Raw genomic sequence first — 20,368 nt, forward strand, 5'->3', positions numbered from 1 at the left:
TGCCAGACACATTCAGTCAGCAGCCAGCCTGGAAGATAAGCAGGTCAATCTCACTCTAGTGATGGAGCTGCTTCTTGCTAGAGGAGCAGCGGGTGGCTGGAAGGGATGACTCTGGGCACCCCTGGGTTATAAATATGAGTCAGGTTGTCTTGAACACTGAGGAATGGAGAAGTAGGACAGTCAAAATGGCCTGGCCAACCGAGCTGAAGAGTTGAGGGAGTTCTAGCACACGTAAGCCTTGGATGTTTCCAGGAAGGCCTTTTGGATTTAACCGGATTTTTTAGCACCCCCCCCCCTTTTCTACCAAAAGGTAATCAATAACCCTTCAAATGTTGCTTCCTTGGAAAAAAAGGCATCCTGCTCTTTGACATTTATACATCGCGGGTGGGGATGAACGGACCAGACAGAGACTGAGTTGGGGGAGGGGGACACATTCCAAGCAAAGAACAAAGTCATCACGCTCAAGTGAAGAGATGTGACCAGCACAAGGGCAATGCATTCTGGGGGCTCGTGTTAGGGACATCTGAGGAGTCCCTGTTTGCTCTCTTTGGTGGAAGTGGACTCCCCCTTTGTGTTTTCCAACTAAAGACCAGTAGAGAGAGAGGATGTTGCTTCCGGAGCAGACGATCCACCCCCTGCCCCGTTCCTGGCGCCCCGTCCTTCCATGCACATGGAATCAGAGGCCTGTGGAGCTGGATTCAAATCCTGCTTCCTCCTTTCCCCAGGACCTTGGGCAAGTCATTTAATCTCATTGAATCTCAGTTTATTCTGAGGACAAAACGGGGACCCCCTCTCTGGCTGGCAGTGTACTTTGAGGACTGCTGAAGGAAGAAGACACATGCGTGACCCATCGTGTCTGGCTTTGAGTGAATCATCCAAGAACACTCACTCATGTGTGCATTGAAAAAGAAGAAGCTTAGCAATTGCCCACTACATCCCAGCAGCTCACCCGTAGCATTTTACTTTATCTTTGTAACCACTGGTAAGTGGAGGTGTCATTTTCCCATTTTACAGAAGAGGAGGCTGAGGGCCAGGCTGACTGACTAACTTTGCAACTTGAACCTGAGCTGGCTAAAGACTACTCTGTAGGACTGAGGCTAATAGGCAAAGCTTGAATGCCAAGGGGGGCAGAAGCCTACAATTCTTACTGAAATTCAGGATCTGAAGGAGAGTGAAGGAGGGAGTAGCATATCCTTGGCGGGTACTCAGCAGTCTCTGTGTCCATTCCACTGGGCGTGCATCATTGACTCGTTGCACAGATTTTGATGGACTGCTTTACATGGACCTGGTTCTGGTTGCGGGAAAGATGGTGGGGTGGCCTCTGTGTCCCTTAGCAAACCTTGAAGAATGGGTGTTAACGTCCCATCATACACATGCACAGACCAAGGCTCCCTCAAGAGGGTAAAGAAATGGTCCAGAGCCACCTGCCCCGTTGGCTTGACTGCAGAGGAGATCATGGAGCTCATCCTGGAGGAGGTGGGGAGACAGAAAGGAAATATTCCAAGGTAATAGAATTTCATCCTGTTTTCTTCCTCCTTTTCTGTGCAGATGACAGACAAGCCTCAGTGCCTCCCTCCGGCGTGCTGCTGGATGGCCACATCTCTGGTCACAGCAGGGGAAAGACCCGCTTCTGATTAAGCATCATCACCCATCACCCTTTCTGGAGCACAGTGGCGAAGACAGCATCCCTCTGTCCCGCACCGTGACCCTTCCTCCGAGGTCTTCACCCCAAAGAGTCCTTGCACTGTCACCAAGATTAATTACCCCTCAACCCCTGTGGATGTGAAAGGAGGTCATTCTACTAAGTTTGATTAAAGCTTTAAGAGACATTGTCGGCTGTTTCAGGACTGCTGACAAAGCCACCTACTTTTTTTCCAGAAAGGACAAATTATATGCAAGAAGCCGCAACCCCCCAGAGGGGTCCACTTAGCCTCTGACTGTCACAGGGTGATGTCCCACACCCTGGCGTGGCCATCGCCGGGCAGGAGTGAAGTCGGCCCTCGCAGGCCTGGAGGCCCCCCTGGGAATCCCTGCCTCGCCTTGTGAGCGGGCCTCCATCTCTGGGACTTTCTTCCGAATTCCCCCTCCGCCAGGCGTGACTTCCTCCAGCCCCGCCAGCCCCGGGAGGCGCCAGTCCGGAGCGCAGAAATGGTGACCCTGAGAAAGAGGACGCTCAAAGTGCTCACCTTCCTCGTCCTCTTCATCTTCCTCACCTCCTTCTTCCTGAACTACTCCCACACCATGGTGACCGCCGCCTGGTTTCCCAAGCAGATGGTCGTAGAGCTCTCGGAGAACTTCAAGAAGCTCATGAAGTACGCGCACAGGCCTTGCACCTGCGCCCGCTGCGTGGGTCAGGAGAGGGTGTCGGCCTGGTTCGACGAGAGGTTCAACCGGTCCATGCAGCCGCTGCTGACCGCGCAGAACGCGCTCCTGGAGGAGGACACCTACAGCTGGTGGCTGGTGAGAGCCGGGCTGGGCGTGCGTCTGGGGGCCCGGTGGGGCGCGGCCGTGGGCTGCACGGGGGGTGGGGGCGGGGTGCTTAGCAGGGGTCGGGATGGAGGCATCGTTCGTTTGTGCGACAGCTGTTCATGGAAGACCCGCTCTGTGTAAATCAGAGCCGAGCGTCCCTATGCGTTCCCCGTGTCTGCTGGAGCAGATTGCCGGCCACCAGCTGGGTGACTTAAAACAACAGACAGACCACGCCAGGCTCTGCCTCCCTCTCCACCTGACCCCTCCTCTGGGTCTCTCTCCGCCTATCTCGGCAGGACCACCTGTTCCTCCGTTCAGGGCCCCCTAAATCCGGGATGATCCCATCTCATGATGTTCTAACTTAACACGGTAAAGACCTGTTCCCACCAGGTCCCGTTCACGGGGAGTTGGGCTTGGACATACCTTTGTGGAGACCACTGGTTCCCTGCACTACAGATTCCGAGATGCAGAAAAGAGACCAGGTCCTCATTCTCAGGGAACTGTTTCCTGGCTGAGGGAGATAGATGAGAAACCAGAAGACTGACTCAGCTGGAAATGCCCTGAGGGAGGTCACAGGAGGTTTGTGCTAGAGCCTGGGGGCCCGGGGCCTCTGTAAATGGGGTCATCGAGGAAGGGCTCTGAGGAGGCAGGACTTGAGCTAAGACCCTGGAGGTAGAAGGCACTGGGCATAGAAGGATCCAGAGAATGTGCTCCGGGTCATGGCAGCAGCCAGCATAGGAGCCCTGGGGAGGCCTCCGCAGGGTTCTGTTGGAGGAACAGGGCCCCGGCAGTGGGAAACCCCCACAGTAGGATTTCTGGTTTGATTTTTGTGCAACAGGAAGCTGCTGTGAATCTGAGAGGAGTCCCAGGATCCGATTGAGGGGTTTGAAAGGTTATTTAGGGGGTTGAACTCCAAAATAGAGTGAAGGGGGTGAGAAAGAATTAACTCCTTGCGGATTTATTGGGCACTTACTATATGCCAAGTGTCGATATAATGAAATTGAAAAACTAGTCTTCCCTTTCTTGGGTTGCCAGGGTGGCTAGAGAGGAGGAGACAGCCAGCCACAGGCTGGGGTCATAGGTGATGTTTCGGAAGGGAAGAGGGGATCCAGAGGCGCAGAGCAGGGGCTCCCAACCCTACCTTAGGGCTGGAGTGAGAGCTGTCAGAGAAGGCTCCCCAGAAGGGACTGTGATGGAGCTCCTCCTAAAGGACTCAGAGAGGTTGTCCCGGTGGGGAGCACAGGAAGGGCTCTCCAGGCCCAGGGACCAGTGTGCATCAGCCTGGCAATGTGAACAAGGTCATGTTAAGAAGTTAGAATTGTGTGTAGGCTGAGAAAATCAGGGGGGGCTTCCTGCAGGAGGCTGGCTTTCCCAGTCAGCAACTCTAAGCAATTCTGGCACTCTGGGGAGCTTACCGTCTCTTTGAGCAGATTGGAAGAGTCTGCAGTGACTCAGAAGGTGGGAGTCGGAATGCGCAGGCTCAGTCTTGGTTCGCTGAGCTGTGTTGAGACCCTCGGTGTGCAGGTCCTGGGGTGGGTCCTGGGGAGGTGGGAGAGAGAATAGGCAGGGTCGTCACTCTCTTGAAGATTCCGGTGTCTGCTATGGGAGGCAGCGGACCAGGCTTGAGAAAGATTAGAGCGGGATTTCCACCTCGCACTGGTGACAGCTGGGGTGGCTACATCTCTGTTCCTGGGGCTGCCTTGCCCATCGGGAGATGTTTAGCAGCATCCCCAGTTTCTACCCACGAGATGCTGGCGTCACCCACCCCCCTGCTGTGAGCCCCAGAATGTCTCCAGATATTGCCGGCCGACCCTGGCAGGAGACAAGGGGCTGCAGAATTGCCCCCATAACCTCGGTGGGTGGGGAAGGGAAGTGAAAACCCGGAAAAGAACGGTGACTTGCTCCAAAGAGCACGTTCCATCCAGCCTTCCGTACCTGGAGGTACCGGTAAGAAACTTCTAGAGTGGGTAGCCAGGACGACTTCATCTACTCCCCTCCCAAAGGTCCTCGGGGAGAGCCGCTTCTAACACTCTCAGGCTGGCTTAGCCCGGGATGGATAAAAAAGTATATATATTAAAAAAAAATCAATCTCCTGCTATAATCTGTGTGTCTTTGCAGAAACTGCTCTGTGCCTTCTAGACTTAGGAAGTGGGATGTGCCCTCACCATTCCTGGCTTTTGCTCCCGACTTTCTTGGTCTCATCAAGAGGGCTCTCGAGGAACCTCTTCATCTGAGTCACGAACATTCGTTTGTAACACCTGTATTTATTCTTGCTGGCGGAATGGGCAAGTGATAATGAATTTGCTTCCCCGCGCCCCAGCGCTTATCAAGGCTGAACATTTTTCCAAGTGACTGTTGGTATTTTATCAACTTGTCTCCCATGTCCCAACCCCAGCCCTCCTTGGTAGCCTCTCTCTCCAGGAGCTCAGCCCCGGTGGCCGCTTGGAAGGGGTGTATGGTGGGGATAGAGAGCCCTTGGGAACAGAAATCGATAGAAAGGAGGAGGGCTTTAAAGCTTCTGGGTGCCTAGATGACACAGAGGCCACACGTCCTGAGTAGAGAATCAGGATACCACGTCGGACAAGATCTCCTGTTCTCCAGGTGGAGACATGGAATATTTGAAATCAAAACCACCCTGGGAATTCCAAGATGCATCACAGCCCTGCCAGCTCCCCCCTCCCAGGGAACCGGGACAATCTTGTGGACAGATCCAGACCCAGGACCCCAACCATAGAGCCCCTGTCTTGCACACATTCGGAGCCTGGCGGGAGCCCACTGGAAGCCCCGCTGTAGGGCCCTCAGCTGGCAGAGAGCCAGCGGCAGGTGGCTGGTGCCACGGGGCCCAGGAGGCAAGCCCACACTCTCCCTAGACTCTCTCTGCGCTAGGCCCCTGGGAGCCCTGGGGTAGAGCAGATGACCCGAGTCGTGTTCTCCTACTTAGACTGTGCGAGGGAGCCCCAGCCCAGTGAAGGAGGGGTGCTTTCTTTGGGAAACAGGTGGCGGCAGTGTCAAGGAGAGCGGCCAGCCCGCTGAGCCAGGAGGAGTCTGAGGCCAGAACTGCGCGGTCTCGAGCTCCCACCCTGCCTCTGAGCTTCAAGGCTGCCATCAATGGGCATCACAGTCCCGGTAGGCAAAGGAGACAGGGCAGATGTAAGCTCCCGCGGGAGCAGGAGAACAGGAGCAATCACACGGGGCCACCCCTGGGCTGGCCCCAACCTGCCCATGACCCTCTCCTCCCGCCTGTGTCCCAGTCATGAGGACAAGGGTCCCCTCTGCCGAGGCCACATTTCCACACACTGTTGGGCCCTCCCGCTCCGTCTGCCCCTGCCTTCTGCCCCGCCCACATCTTCCTGCCCCAAGCACAGTGCTCAGTGCACGGAAGACAGTAATACCCGCCGCCTGACGCCAGGTGCCGCTCTGTTCGGGGCCCCAGGCCTCGCTTCCAGCACTGCCCTCCCACCCCCCCAGCTTCACCACACCCTGTGAGGACCCCTCGTTTTCCACTTGTCAGGCTTGCCTCACTGGTGAGGGGCACAGTCGGATCACGTTCCAGTGCAGAGACAAGCTCTGGAGTCAGGCCGGGGTATTCAGGCTATCTTGGGGCCTCTGGGCCATCCACTCCACCTCGCTGAACCTCAGTTTGCTCAGCTGTAAAATGGGTACGTCATACCACCTTGCTCAAAGGACAGTTATGGGGAGTGAATGAGGAAACGCCTGTGATGTTCTTTGAGCGGGGCCTGGCATGGATGGACCACGGGGGGCTCCTGGGTGGCTTCTACTCAGGTCATGATCCCAGGGTCCGGGGTTCGAGCCCCACGTCAGGCTCTCTGCTCAGCCAACGTCTGCTTCTCCCTTCCTCTTTGCGCTCTCTTTCTCTCTCTCTCTCCATCACTCTTGAATAAAAACATAAAATCTTAAAAAAAAAAAAAAGAAGAAGAAGAAGAAGAGCCACAGAACACAGGCTTCCACCTATGACGAGGCCTCACAGGCGGGCACACGAGCCTGCTCTAACTTGCCCACCGCACGCACGCGGCATCTGGAGCATTGGGGGGGGTGCTCTGCTGTGCTGGGTCCGGTGGGTGTCAACCCCGTTGGAGGTCATGTGCTTGCTCAGCACCCTGAGTGGGTGTCTGTCTGTCCGTCGGTGCTTGCTGCTCAGCCGCCCAGGGGGCGGGACAGACAAGCCCACAGCAGCCGGGGATTACACGATGCCTGTGGCGAGGGTCCTGCGTGCCAAGCACATGCATAAGGCAGAGACCAGTATTTTGGGGGGACTGTGGGAGGCCTCGCAGGTGCCGCAGGGCGAGCTGGACTGGAAGGAGGAGCAAGGTTCACTGGCGGAGCAGAAAGGCAGGACAGGGGTAGGGGGAGGATATGCCCTTCCAACACACTCAGGGGGGTTGGGACAGGAGGTGCAGAAGGCCAGACATCATGCCTCGAGGCTCCCCTATAGTTCTTCCCCATCTGTGGCCCGAGTGTGCGTGTGCCAGGACGTGTGCCTCCCTGGCCCCCGCCCGCTGAAGTGGACCCTGCCATGGAGATCATGTCGCCCCGTCCCTCGCTGCAGTCGGCGCCCACCCCACGCAGCTGCAGCCCTGACTCCAACCTCTGCTTCCCGGCCCTGCCTGAAGTCACAGGGCGGCCTCCAGGAGCCCTGACCCCAGCGGGCAGGCTCCTGCGGGGCGCTGACCAAGAAGGATACTTGGAAGTTCCTGCAGAGGAGTGAGACAGGGAGGTTGTCTTTGAACTTCTCAGTATTCCCTCCTGCGGGCGAGTTAGCAGCCTAGTGGTCCCTTTGCTGTGAGAGGCAAAGGGAGTTATGAGAGGGAAATTGGAGTATCCCTTCCCAAGGGAGACGGGCACAGGGACACAGATGAGCACTGAGGACCCTGCCCCATCCGACCCAGCGGGCAGGTGCACAAGTTAGGATTCTCCTGCAGAAGTTTCCCACCCAAGCTCTGGCTGGTTCCGCTGCGGACGTGTGGGTGCACGTGCCCGATGGCCTCGCCCGTCTCCCCTCTGGGCCTCAGTCTCCACTCCTGACGGCAAAGCACTACAGCAGATTCGAGGTCGCCGACGGGATGTCGCCGGCCTCGAGATCCCAGGTGATGGCGGGGCCGGGCATTCAAGACCCTCACATCCCAGCACGAGGAAGGGAGTCCACGGAGTCTGCAATGATTCTCTTGCTGTGCAGTTGCAAGGACTTTAATCCGCCCCCGTGCTTGGTGACGCACTTGTCCAGTCCTGTGCCGCCTTGCTTCTAGTGAAGCGTGGGCAGCGTGCCCGGGCCAGTGACAGTCTGAACGGGAATCAGATAACATTGTTTGGTGCGATTACTTTGTTTAACTTCTGCCAAGTAATCCTTGCTTTCCACTTGCGGTAGGGATGGGAGATTTCCTTTTAAAATGAACTTTTTTTTTTTTCCCCTGAAGTGAGACATTAAAAATGAGTAAGAGCCGTAGCCGGGTTAAGACACCGCAGTGCTGTGCTCCCTAAGTCCCATCTCCCGGGGCCTCAAGACTTCAGAGCACGGGGACGTGCCTCCAGGACAGTATGGACGGGGTCCTCCACCTGCACCGGCAGCACCACCCGGGAGCCCGCTGGAAGTGTGGGATCCTGGGTTCAGGCCGGTCCCACTGAGTCAGGCCATTTGAATTAGCAAGATCCTGGGTGGCCGCCCATCCGGGAGCTTGGAGCTGCCCCAGGAGATCTTACCGCAAGCAGGTGTTTAATCTGGGGATTGTTCCGTTTTATTGTGTTGAAATGTACATAACATAATGTTTACCGTTGTGACCATTTGTACGTGTACAGCTCAGTGGCATTGAGGATGTTCCCACTGTTCTACGACCAACCCCGCCGTCCAGAGCCAGTGTTTCTTCTGTTGTGCCCGCAAACCCCGCCTCTGTTCAACGCAAACTGCCCCCCCCCGAGCTAACTGCCTTTCTTTTTCTTTTTCCTTTTCTTTTTTTAAAGATTTTATTTATTTATTTGACAGACAGAAATCACAAGTAGGCAGAGAGGCAGGCAGAGAAAGAGGAGAGAGAGGAGAAAGCAGGCTCCCTGTTGAGCAGAGAGCCTGATGCGGGGTCGATCCCAGGACCCTGGGATCATGACCTGAGCCAAAGGCAGAGTCTTTAACCCACTGAGCCACCCAGGCACCCCGCTGACTGCCTTTTCCACCTTCCATGCGATGCATTTGGCTCCCCTAGGGGACCTCATATAGTGGAATCCTACCGTATTTGTCCTCCTGTGTCTGGCATAGGTCAGTAAGCGTGTTTCCAAGTCCCAGCGCTTCCTTTATTATTTTTTTTCTTTTTTGAGATTTTATTTATTTGTGAGAAAGAGGAGTCACAAGCAGAGGGAGGGGCAGAGGCAGAGCGAGAAGCACAGACTCCCCCCTGAGTCAGCTCATGAATTCCCTTCTTGTTCATGACTGTGCGACGTGCCACACCTATTTCATCCGGTCACCTGCCAGTGGACGCGTGGGTCGCTTTCCAGCTTTTAGCTCTGGTGAATAACGCTGCCGTGAACGTGGGTGTGCGGGGCTCTGTGCGGGACCCTGCTTTCAGTCCTTTCGGGTGTAGACTTGGGAGCAGAAACTGTGGCTTCTGTGGTGTTCTATGTGGGTTCTTCACGGTGGCCACACCATTTTCCATGCCGACCAGCAATGGCCGAGTGTGCCCCTTTCTTGCATCCTCTCCAACACTTGTTTCACTTTCTCTCATTTATTGTACCCTCCTGGGGGTGTGGTGAGTGGTCCAGACCCTGTTGCCTGCAGCTCTCCCGCGGCTTGTCTGAGAGACGCTGAAGGTTTCCACTAGAGGAACCACACCCCTGGTGTGCCCCTCCTTTGGAGATCTGATTCCTTCCATCTCAGGGCAGGGGCTGCATGCCTGTATCCCCCCATGGGCCCTGCCACGAATCCCCTGGACAATGGCCACAGCGAGCTGTAACCTCTTTTCTCTGCCAGCCACTACCCTGGGGCTGGCGCTGGGGCTGGGGCTGGGAGAGGCTGATGGGACTCACCCCACAGCCCCTCTCCTGCCCAACACACCCCCGCCCCAGCCCCTGCAGCTCCAGGAACTGCACTTTCTGAAGGTCGAGGTTCCAATGGTCTGAGACAGGGGCAGTATTGTGGGAGGGACTTTTAAGTGGGTTTCTGAAAGCCTGGGTTCAAATCCCGGTTTGGATGTGGGACACAGGGTTCAACCAGTCTGGGCCCCACAGTGTCCTCCTCATCTGCTGTTCAGATGGGATGCGGTGTGCCCGAGGTTGGTCACAGGGTCAGAGGTGACACTGCTTAATTAGGAAAGGTCTCCCGGTTTTACCATGAGTGAGGAAGTCGGAAACCCGGAGCTCGGTCTCAGAGGATGCAAACAATGTGCTAGACAGACGTCGAAAGCCTTGATGCATCCAGCAAAAGGCTGGTTTTTTGGTCTTGCCTGGAGCCCAGTGGTCCCCCGGCGGTGGGCAGGAGGATGAAGGGAGCCAAGGCCGGGGAGGTGGCCTTGGAGGGTCACCTGACCCTTCTCCTCTCACCCAGTGTCATTGACTAAGTGGCCAGTGGAGTCGTGGGCACGTAGCTGGTGCTCAGAAAGCATTTGCAGAACGAGGGAGTGATCTCCTTCCCATTCCCTTGAGCGGCTCCCGGGCTTCTGGTGGGTCTCCAGGTGCCCAGCAGAAAGGAAGGTACCAAGGAGGGGTCCATTGAGCACAAGTGGGGGGCTTGGGGCCCAGCATGGGGGCGGCTGAGTGGCCCCAGCCAGAGGCAGCACAGACGGGCTGACCTTTCTCCTTCTGTTCTCGGCCCGCAGAAGCTCCAGCGGGAGAAGCAGCCCAATAACTTGAACGATACCATCAGGGAGCTGTTCCAGGTGGTGCCCGGGAACGTGGACCCCCTGCTGGAGAAGAGGTCTGTGGGCTGCCGGCGCTGTGCCGTGGTGGGCAACTCCGGCAACCTGAAGGAATCGTGGTATGGGCCTCAGATCGACAGCCACGACTTCGTGCTCAGGTGAGTGCCTGGACCCTCGGAGCCACTAGAGACCCCTCGGCTCAGGACCAGGAGGTCAGGACCCCCGTGCTAGCATGCCCAGACTTCCCCATGGACCCAGCACCCCCACTGCCTCCCAAAGTTCTCAATTTCCCCGGTGGTGCATCATAGGAAGGAGGCGGACCGACCATGCCTCTCTGGACCCAGCTGGGAAATCCTACAAGGGAGGATGCCAGCAGGCCAGGAGGTCGGCCCATAGGGGCCTGGAGAGAGGGCAAGATTTCTATGAAGACTGGTTTAATCTCTAAAATTCAGCCCCCTTTTGGAATCTAAGCCATAATAAAACTATACACTTTTAACAAATACGTTTCCTTATCTCCAAATAAAATAGATCCTCCAGGAAGATGTGTATCCTGGGTTTCTTGTCATCTCCACCCCACTGTTCACTCGGCAGTGGGGCTGCCGTTCCCAAGCCAATCATCTCCTGTTCCTGGGCTCTCTGCATTTATGTGCTCAGAGCATGAGCCTGGCTTCTCGGAGCCTCGGTGAGCCTGGCGTGCACCCTTGGGTTCTGGGTCAGACAGACCCACGATCAAGGCTGCCACCTGCTAGTTCTGTGTCCTGGGACAAATTCTTGGCATTCCGGTTTCTTCCATCATGGAATAGGAGCACGGGATACCTCCCGGGCATGGTTGTCATTAAGGTGCAACTCGGCGCCTTCCTGGGTCGGAAGGGTGCCTTGTGCACGGTAGGTCCGCGACAGTGGCAACAATCAGGCTCACTGGAGATCCTGAAGAGACAGAGATAGCAAAAGCTTTCTAGTTGCCTCTTAATCATCTCTGTTTCACAGCTGAGGGAGCTGGGGCCCCGAAGCAGCGCCCGTGCGATGCGATGCGTGTCCCTCTGTCCCTTCTCCCCCAGGATGAACAAGGCCCCCACGGTGGGCTTTGAGATGGATGTTGGGAGCAAGACCACTCACCATCTGGTATACCCCGAGAGCTTCAGGGAGCTGGCGGAGAATGTCAGCATGGTCCTGGTCCCCTTCAAGACCACCGACCTGGAGTGGGTGATCAGTGCCACCACCACGGGCACCATCTCTCAGTGAGTCCCAAGGCTGGGGCTTGGGGGCTGGGGAGGGGTTTGGCGTGGAAGCCGTTGTCTACCCCCCCATGGACCCTCAGTTCCCCCCACCATGCTGTTCCTACACCAGAACGCCACCCCCCCATCACCAGACTTGCTTCTGGAATGCACCAGCCTGCCAGCCCCTGGCCCCTACCCAGCCTGCAGCAGCTCCTGGTCCCTTCCCTCTCTGAGCTCCAAACACCCATGGGTAACCACAATCTGCCTGGTCACGAGTCCGGGACAGGCCTCCAAGGCTTCCTGGAAACTCCTGGGGAGGAGGGGCTCCCCTGGGAAGAACTTGGAAAGAACTCCCCACACATGAGAGTCCTGTTCTGCCCCCTTCCTGTCTCTGCCTTGCACCCTGAGGGGGACAGCGCCCCTGCTTTTGAAGCTATAAAAGTAGCCATGGATGGCGGTGGGGGCAGGCTGGGAGGCAGCGTGCCGGCCCTTCCTGGGGCTCATATCCGAGTGGCTTTTTTGTCCCAGGCAGTGCCCTGCACCCTGGGCTCTGGTTGTCTACTCGAATTCCCACACTGCTCATTCCTTCGTCTCCCTTCTCCCAGGGGGACACAGAGGCCTGCCCCAGCACGCAGCCCTACCTGGAAGCCAGGCTGGCATCTGGGTCATATTCCTAGTTCCCTACTCTTCCTGGAAAGAAAGGGCTTTGCTGTCCAAATGGCCAGACACCTCCCAGTCTGAGGCCCGGCCAGGAAGCCTGATGGACTGGGGTACGGGAAGCTGGGGGCCGCCCTCTCAGGAAGGCAGTGAGGGAAGTGGGCTTGGGCAGGGGTGAGGGGGCCAGGCCTGCGCTCAGCTGCTCTCCCCTCCCACCCCAGGATCAGGAGCGGGAATTGCCCCCATTAGATCTGACTTAAGGTCAGGTGGCTGGGCATTTGCACCTTCATCTTGGGGCACATGTAACCTCGCAGATGGAAAGGGGGTCTTTGTAGGGCTCATCATTCAGCGCCGCAGCCCTGAGCTGTGCTTCTTCGGGCTTGCTAGGAGCAAGTCCCCCAGTCCTCAACTTCTTGGGGGTGGGGGGTGCAGGGGGAAGCAGCAGTTTGAAAATTTTCTAGAGTTAGCCAAGCGCGCCCTCTGGTGTCCATAGTGGGCCACTGCTACAGGAGGAGGTGGCGTCCCTATTGCCCTGTCCAGGATCCATCCCCCCAGGGGCATGCGGGCAGCCTGGGCCCCTAGCCACATTGACCACCCGCTCTTTCTCCACCTGCAGCACCTACGTTCCTGTCCCCGCAAAGATCAAAGTGAAAAAGAATAAGGTAAGTTGAGGCTCAGGCCCTTGTCCTCTGAGCTGAGGCTCAGTTCCATGGCGGAGAGCCCCATCTCCCTTCTGCCGGCACCTGGCTGCCAAGAGCCCCTGGGGCCCATGGGCTGGTGGATGCCGGAGCCCCTAGGCAGCTTCCCTGCTCCACAGACAGATTCTGGGACAGTTTCTACATGGGGGACCCTGGCCCAGCAGCCTCGCTAGGATACAGCCCTAGCCTCAGACCCTCGAGCCCAGCCCAGACCTGCTGTGTCAGAAACTCTGCAGGGAGGGACGCCTGGGTGGCTCAGTTGGTTAAGCAGCTGCCTTCGGCTCAGGTCATGATCTCAGCGTCCTGGGATCGAGTCCCACATCGGGCTCCTTGCTCGGCAGGGAGCCTGCTTCTCCCTCTGCCTCTGCCTGCCTCTCTGTCTGCCTGTGCTCGCTCTCTCTCCCTCTCTCTCTGACAAATAAATAAATAAAATCTTTAAAAAAAAAAAAAAGAAAAAGAAAAAAGAAACTCTGCAGGGAGGGCATGGCCCAGCCACCCGGGCTTCTGCCGGCCCTCCAGCGATGCGGGTGCCCGCGGCCTTACAGTACACACCGGTGTTGTACACACGGTGTGCGCTTCTCAAGGCCAGACCTCACCTTTCGGCCCCCAACTCTATCTTCCCCAGTGGCATCCCCGGGATGGGGCTGGCCAGCACCTGGGCAAAAGGCAGAAGGAGGAAAGAAGCATCTACCACACTGTTCTTGGCACACCCTGTGTGCTTTTCACCTGGTGAGATCAGGGTCAGAGAGGCCAAGTGACTTGCTCGGGAACACACAGCTCTTTCACGGTGTGTCTGGAGTTCGAGCACTCCCCGCGCCTCCAGCCCCTGCCCTTCGCGCCGGGCGCACGGCCCTGGGGAGGAGCCACGTGGGAATCCCTGGAGGGCCGAGTGGGAAGAGGGAAGAGCCTCCCAGATGCCCGTGGCTGAAGGCCAGGCTGAGAGGAACAGTTCGGCAGAGCCCTCACGGTCCTCTGCTCCAGTCTCTTCCTAGGGTCGGGCGCGGGGCTTCCTGGACACACATGCACACCATCTACTGCCTGAGAGGTCTCCTTCCCTGTCCTCCTGGCAGCGCTGGGGGTGGGGGGCGTGGTGTTAAGGGCTGGTCTGATACCAGACCCCTCCCGGCTCAGCCAGCCTGACTGTGTGACGCTGGGCGCCTCGTTAGCCTCTCTGAGTTCAAGTTTCCTCGCACATGGGGCCATGTTACGGCGTGGAGACCATTCAGTCCCATCGCTGGCAGAACGGGTGTCCCCGTGCCTGTGTCTCCTGCTGGGTGACAGGGCTGTCTCTGTCCCTACCTCGTGCTGTTCCCTAGAACCTTCCTGGCCTGACTGGAATGTTACCCGGACGTCTCCTCCTCAGCAAGGCTTCTCCCTTCTGGGGCTTTACTGTGTCGCTGCTTCATTTCTCTCTGTCTCACAGTTATGGTTTAGCCTCCCAGGCCCCGTGATTAGGTAACTGCCCGTCCTTCCCACTACATGTCAGGCCCCGAGTTCGGGGGCGCTCATCCTGGGCACGGCTCCGTCCCCCAAGGCCACAACATTGCGGGGGAGGGGGAGGACTTACAGGTGCGCAGGGGTCCTTCGCAGCAGCTCACGAAGGGCTGTGTCCTCCCGCAGATCCTGATCTACCACCCGGCCTTCATCAAGTACGTCTTCGACAGCTGGCTGCAGGGCCACGGGCGGTACCCGTCCACGGGCATCCTCTCCGTCATCTTCTCGCTGCACATCTGCGATGAGGTACGCCCTCCCCCGGCCCCGTGCCCACCCAGCCGCCCATGAGGGCTTCTCCTGCCACGTTTCCGAGAGCTCCCGTGAGAGCCTCTGCCATCGGGCCGACCTCCATCCCCACCCCAGGGCCCCGACGTAGCTCTTGTTCCAGAAGCTCCGATGCCGATCGCCACGCTGGAGCGTGCTGGACTCCCCAGCGCTGCGCTCAGAGTGGGCTGCACGGGGTAGCAGTGTTCGCTGGGCACATTCTCGGGAGCCAGGGTCCCGGCTCCCTCCACGCGGGCTCCCGAGGCAGAGGCGGAACCAGTGGGTGGAATCTCAGACATGGGGGCAGAATCACAGGGCAGATCCTACCCTGGAGGGCCCTCGAATATTCCTTCCTGCACATCTTCATCTCATCTCCCGAGACCCAGTTCAAATGGCACCGGCTCTCACAGATGCCTGGAGTCCCCGGCCTCCGCCTTCCTGTGTGGGCGGGAGCCCTGAGGTTCGCCCCGCCCCTCCCCTCCCTGGTGCTCATGGTCAGTCAGAGCTCCGAGGTCTGACACCTGACTCCTACGTCCCCCAGGTGGCCGCGGTGAAGGTCTGCCTGAGCTCTGATGTACTTTGCGCAGTGCTGGGCACGGAGGACGTGCTCAGTAAATGCTTGTCACATCCTGGAAAGCCCCCACCCCCGCCCACTGGCCAGGGAGGGCCCCTGGACCACGTGGAAATTAGCCTCAGGGAAGAAGACGATCAGCACCTACCACCTGCCTCAATGGGGTCGTTCCTCTTGGCCCCATTTTCCAGATGAGGGAAGTGAGGCTCTGACAGGGTGTGGCAGTTTCAGGCTCTACCAGCAAGTAGGGCAGGGCTGGAGCCTGGCTCTCACCACCACCACCCTGCGGCCCCCCCCTTCCTGCTCTCCTCCCCCTGCCCCCACCTCCTGGAGCCCTGGGGTGGAGGTCCCCCTGCCCCAGCTCCCTCAGGGCCTCCATCGTGCCTCCTGGCATCACACTTGACTTTCACAGAACTTGCTTTTACTTCACAAAGGCCCTGGCAGGTCCAGTAAGGAACTGGAAGGGTGTATGGGGGGAAGGGTTTATGTGACTCTTCGGACGCTGTGTTTGCGGATTTGGGGGTTACCCGCAGGCACCCCTTCTTAGAGGTGCCACCTGTCTCGCTGCTGTCTGGTTCTGACCCGTGCTTTGCCCCCACAGGTGGACTTGTACGGCTTCGGGGCGGACAGTAAGGGGAACTGGCATCACTACTGGGAGAACAACCCTTCGGCGGGGGCTTTTCGCAAGACCGGGGTGCACGATGGAGACTTCGAGTCCAACGTGACGGCCACCTTGGCGTCCATCAATAAAATCCGGATATTTAAGGGGAGATGATGCTGCCGAGAAGCCCCGGAACCCGCCTCTCCGTGGCCAGCCCCAGCCTCGCGCTGGAACCGTTCTGCCCAGGGGGCTTTGAGGGCCATTCTCGGAGGTGTGTTCCGGGGCCCCTCATGGCCTCTCGCACCCAGCATTTGGCAGCATCTGCAGAGCGAGTCTCAGGACTGGTCCTCGATGGGGAGACCCCGCCCCAGGGCTGTCCTGGAGCTGGCAGAAGGTGGGGAGACGCGGGGGAAGTCCAGTCTCCAAATGCTCAAGTCATTTTGTTTTCTGGTGGAGGTGGGGGCAGACACCAAAGACTCCAAGCTCCTAAGTGAAGGACAGTTTCCCAGGGAGAATGGGCAGAGACTTTCCTCTGCCCAGGGTCCGGGGCTGAGTCCCAGATTCTGATTCTCTCTGGGATCTTCCCGAGTGAGGAGGACCTCGGGACAGAGCCCCATCGGACCACATGGACCCTGGGGGCGAGACGGCGCCTTTCTTTGCACGCTGCCTGCCCCCTCCCTCACTGGGCACGACCACCCCACCTGTGCTGTCTTCCCCAAGCTCGTTTCTGGTGGCTGGGAGGGGCTTCCCAGCCTCAAGGTCTTCATGGCCAAGTGCTGCAGACTCCGCAGAGGACTTCTTCCCAAGCTGACATCTCCTGGAGTGATCGATCTTGGTTGCGATCATCATGGCTGACAGCAGATCTGACTACTTCCATGTGCCTTTGTGTTTGGGGGAGAAATGTGCGCATTGGCTGAAATGAGGCAAAAGCCTCGACTCGGGAACTGGGGGACCCCCGGTCTCATAACCCCCTGCTCCAGAGCCGGGGACATCTTTTCTAGTTTTCTGGGGTGGTGCCAGATCTGGAACAAAGTTAGGATGACACTCGACACTGTCCAGAGAGACATCCTCCGCAGGAGGTCATTCTGACGTTCACCGATGGTTGGATTCGGTGCCCATGACCTCCCACGCCCAGAACCTCCACCAGCCAGCACTTTCCCCTGGAGCCCACGCTCTGGGCCGAGTCCTCCCTGGCCACCTGCACAGTGTCCTGGGGGAGGCAGGGCCATCCTGGGAACGTGACCCTCAGAGCGGGAGAAGACATACCTCACCCTCTCATCCCTGCGCTGCTCTGGTTCGTCCTCATCAGCCTACCTGATTATTTATTGATTCTTTTTTTTTTTTAATTCAGCTGAGATTGTGTGCACTTTGGGGCTCTGTGGCTGGTCCTAATGTTTTAATTAAGCTTGCTCTTGCTTCAGCTGGCAGCCGGGGCACAGGGAGCTTAAATCTATTCTCATGGGAATCCTCAGCTTTGGGGTGGGAGGCATCTAGGGCTTGGGGGTTTGCCACTGGGCAGATCCCGGGGTTCCGGGTTGGGAGGTTCATGGAGGCTCTGTACCTCCTTCCCTTCAGCTCCGCCTTCTTTCTCTGTCCTTGCGGACTGGGTTCAGTCTCAGGCGAAGAGTCTCCAAAATGCAGTGGGACTCCCTTAGGGCCAGGTGGGGAGTGGGTCGCACCTGCTGGAGGACGGTGATGGTCGGTCGGCTCCCGCTACTGATGTTGAATCAGAGAAAGCACTTTTCTTGTTGAGAGCTTTTCCCCTTCTAGGCCACTTGACTTTGAGGATGCGTGACAGTGTCCCTGGGGAGAGGGAAGCAGGCCGGTCTCTGGAGCCACGGGGCCTGTCTGCTGAGCTCCTTGCCATACTCTGGCGAGCTCTGTTCTCCCGGCTGCAGTCTGTCCTTCTGTAAACAGGGAGGGAGACATCTGGGGAGCTCAGGGCCACGGAGAGTGTCAGGCAATTCACAAGTGCCCCCAGAAATAGCATGCCCCATTTGTGTGTTTCCCCCAAGCCTGTGCGTAGGAGCATTTTCCTGGGGAGAGTTTCTGTAGTTTTCACTAGATTCTCAAAGACACAGAACCCAGGCAGTCGTTTACAAAAAGCAAAGTAACAGCAAGCCAACAAACAAAAACCAGTTCCAGCTTGAAAATCCTCCAAAATGTAAGACTCTGCTGACCGATCAAGGCTCCTACGTCACGATGAGGTCATCGTTCTGATCATAAGTCCCCAAAGACTAAAGCAGGTGTCTGCTGGTTGGCTGATTCATCCCTTGAGAAAAGTGTCCCCTGAGACAGGGAGCAGAAAGGACTCCTGAGCTCCTCCCCGAGTCCCGGGAGCTGAGTCCACTCAGAGACGACACGTTCAGAACGTGCCACCTGCCTCTGGGCTTGGCGGAGTCCGAACGAGTCCCCAGAGCGAGGAGGGGTCCGGCTCAGCTGCCTGATCCTGGCCGTCTCTCCCTCCCTCCCGCTGGGCCCTTCGAGCTGTTGAGAGGCCTTCCCGGCTTCCCATTTCACAGAGGAGAAAAGCGAGGCCCAGAGAAGGAATATGACTTGCAAAAATGAACCGGTTGTGACAGAAAGCACACGTCAAACACTTGGAGCAGAAATAGAATGTCATTGCTCTTCTGTTTGAGGCATCCCAGGGTGGCCTTTCCCTGCTGGGTTCTGCCTAGCATCTCTGAGAACAGTGAGCTGGTGGAGGTTTCTGGTAGCTCAGCCTCTAACCGCTGGGCTCCTCCTGAGGCTGCTGGTGGTGGTGGCCCTGGCCAGCTCCGGGGTCTGCCCCTCCCACCATCCCTCCCGTGGGGGAGACAGCCTTGCTCTCCACCCCACCCCCGCCCCGCACCTCTTTGTGTTCCTTGGCTTAGCCAGGGGGCAGGGTCTTCACCGAAGAGCGCCCATCATCATGGCTGGGACTGAAGGCATGGGTGGGCTTAAGACTGGTGTCCTCCCCAGGGGTCTGAGAATCCAGCCAGAGTATTTCCCATGGAGCACTTGGTGTGAGGTCCCCAGGGGAGGCTCTCAAGGGCCCACTGCAGTGCTGGGCTCCCAGCCCAGGGCTCTCCATCTGCTCCTCAGGTCCAGAGCTCCCTGGAGACCAGTCCTGGGCCCGAGGCAGAGAGCAGAGGTGTCCCTACCTGCGGTCAGTGTGAGCCTGAAGCCAGAAAGACTAGGGCCAAGGAGGAAGAGAGATCTCAGCACTCTCCCCAACCCCTGTGGGGCCAGGAGACTGATTTTTCTCGAGCTGCAGTCACCTTTGCAAAATCAGCACCTGGGTCCACATCCCCACTCCCATCCCCATCCCCCACACCCCGCCCCCATCTACTGCTAGGGCAGAGAGCAGGGAGCGTTTGGTTTGTAGCGTCTGGCTTCCAGAGCCATAGGGCAGACAAGAAAGTTCTTAAAGTGATGCTTTTCCGGGCATGCGCTTAGTGGGAGAAGCCAGGTTGAAGAAAATAGGACTGAAAATGGGGAAGCCAGCAAGAAGGTGGGGAGAACGATCCTTGCAAGTTAGAACTTACCAGAAGGACGGGGCCTCTGGCTCCGGGGTGCAGTGGAATCACAGAGAATATTAGAACCGTGATGTTTGCGTCTAACAATTCTCTTCGAGGCAGCCTGAACACAAAAATGGAAAACAGAAAAGAACTCACCGTCCGTCCACTTTCTCCAGGGAAGCGCAAGCCAAAGATGGCTGGCCGCAGGCCATCAGAGATGATCCACTGCCCTTGCCCCTCTGGAGAGCTCAAGGTCATTGTCATGTCCATCATGGACCTCTGGTTGGAAGCAAACGTGCCCATGGGCCACCAGCTGGTCATCCTCTCCCGAGGTCTGGGCTGACGGGTTTCAAGAGAGAGTCCGCTTTCACCGGCCCTGGTGTTGAACTTGACCCCGCTGCTCCCTTCTCTCAAAGGGCAGGACTGCCCTCTGTGCCCTCCTGCGGGCAGCCCTGAGCCAGACACCAGCTTCCCCCTGGGTCCGTATCAGGAGGGGCCGCCCTGGGGGACAGACACGGCTGCCCACCGGCGCCTGGCCCTCACCAGATTCACCTCAAAGCCAAAGTTTCTTGAGCACTTTCTGTTCTTTGCAATCATGTTTGGTTCCTTGTTTGGTGTTTTTAAGAAATTTACTTTCTTTTCCCTCTTGCCTCGCTCCGGTGTCTGTGTGGTAGCTGAACGCCGATCGGGGTGCATCTTGAAGGACGGTAGCAAGAGTCGGCCTGCCCCAGCCTCTGCTCTGTTTTATTTATTGTGGAATATTTCCAATGATTCAAATCAGAGTGAATTAAAACAAAGCTATTTTATCGTTCGGGCGTGGTCGTCGTCTGTCTACGAGGGTCGCGCCTTCCTCCTTCCCCTCACAGCTTCCAGTGGGCTTACTCTCAGTCCTGAAAAAAGGCCCCCAGTGGCACACCGGCTGGGGGGCCGCCTCGGTTCGTGTCTGCCCCGACCACGGGCCCAGAGGTTCAGAGCATGAGCCTCACAGATGCCGCAGCGCCTCTTGCGGCTGTGTGACTCCGATGGGTCCCCAAACCTCTCTGG

General features: G+C 57.7%; 1 protein-coding gene across 2 annotated transcripts in view; it reads left to right on the forward strand.

The window, feature by feature from the left end:
- ST3GAL1 (ST3 beta-galactoside alpha-2,3-sialyltransferase 1) overlaps positions 1-20,135 on the forward strand; it is an 89,548-nt gene extending 69,413 nt beyond the window's left edge. For both annotated transcript variants that reach the window (XM_044244911.1, XM_044244912.1), the window contains exons 5-10: positions 1,549-2,460; positions 10,284-10,480; positions 11,381-11,560; positions 12,813-12,858; positions 14,515-14,634; positions 15,825-20,135. In XM_044244911.1, coding sequence (XP_044100846.1) covers positions 2,149-2,460; positions 10,284-10,480; positions 11,381-11,560; positions 12,813-12,858; positions 14,515-14,634; positions 15,825-15,998 — 1,029 coding nt within the window. In that variant the 5' untranslated portion in view covers positions 1,549-2,148 and the 3' untranslated portion in view covers positions 15,999-20,135. The remainder of the gene's footprint in view (positions 1-1,548; positions 2,461-10,283; positions 10,481-11,380; positions 11,561-12,812; positions 12,859-14,514; positions 14,635-15,824) is intronic.
- The last annotated feature ends 233 nt before the right edge of the window (positions 20,136-20,368 follow it).

The sequence above is a fragment of the Neovison vison genome, chromosome 4 (assembly GCF_020171115.1).
Source record: "Neovison vison isolate M4711 chromosome 4, ASM_NN_V1, whole genome shotgun sequence".
Lineage (NCBI taxonomy): Eukaryota > Metazoa > Chordata > Mammalia > Carnivora > Mustelidae > Neogale > Neogale vison.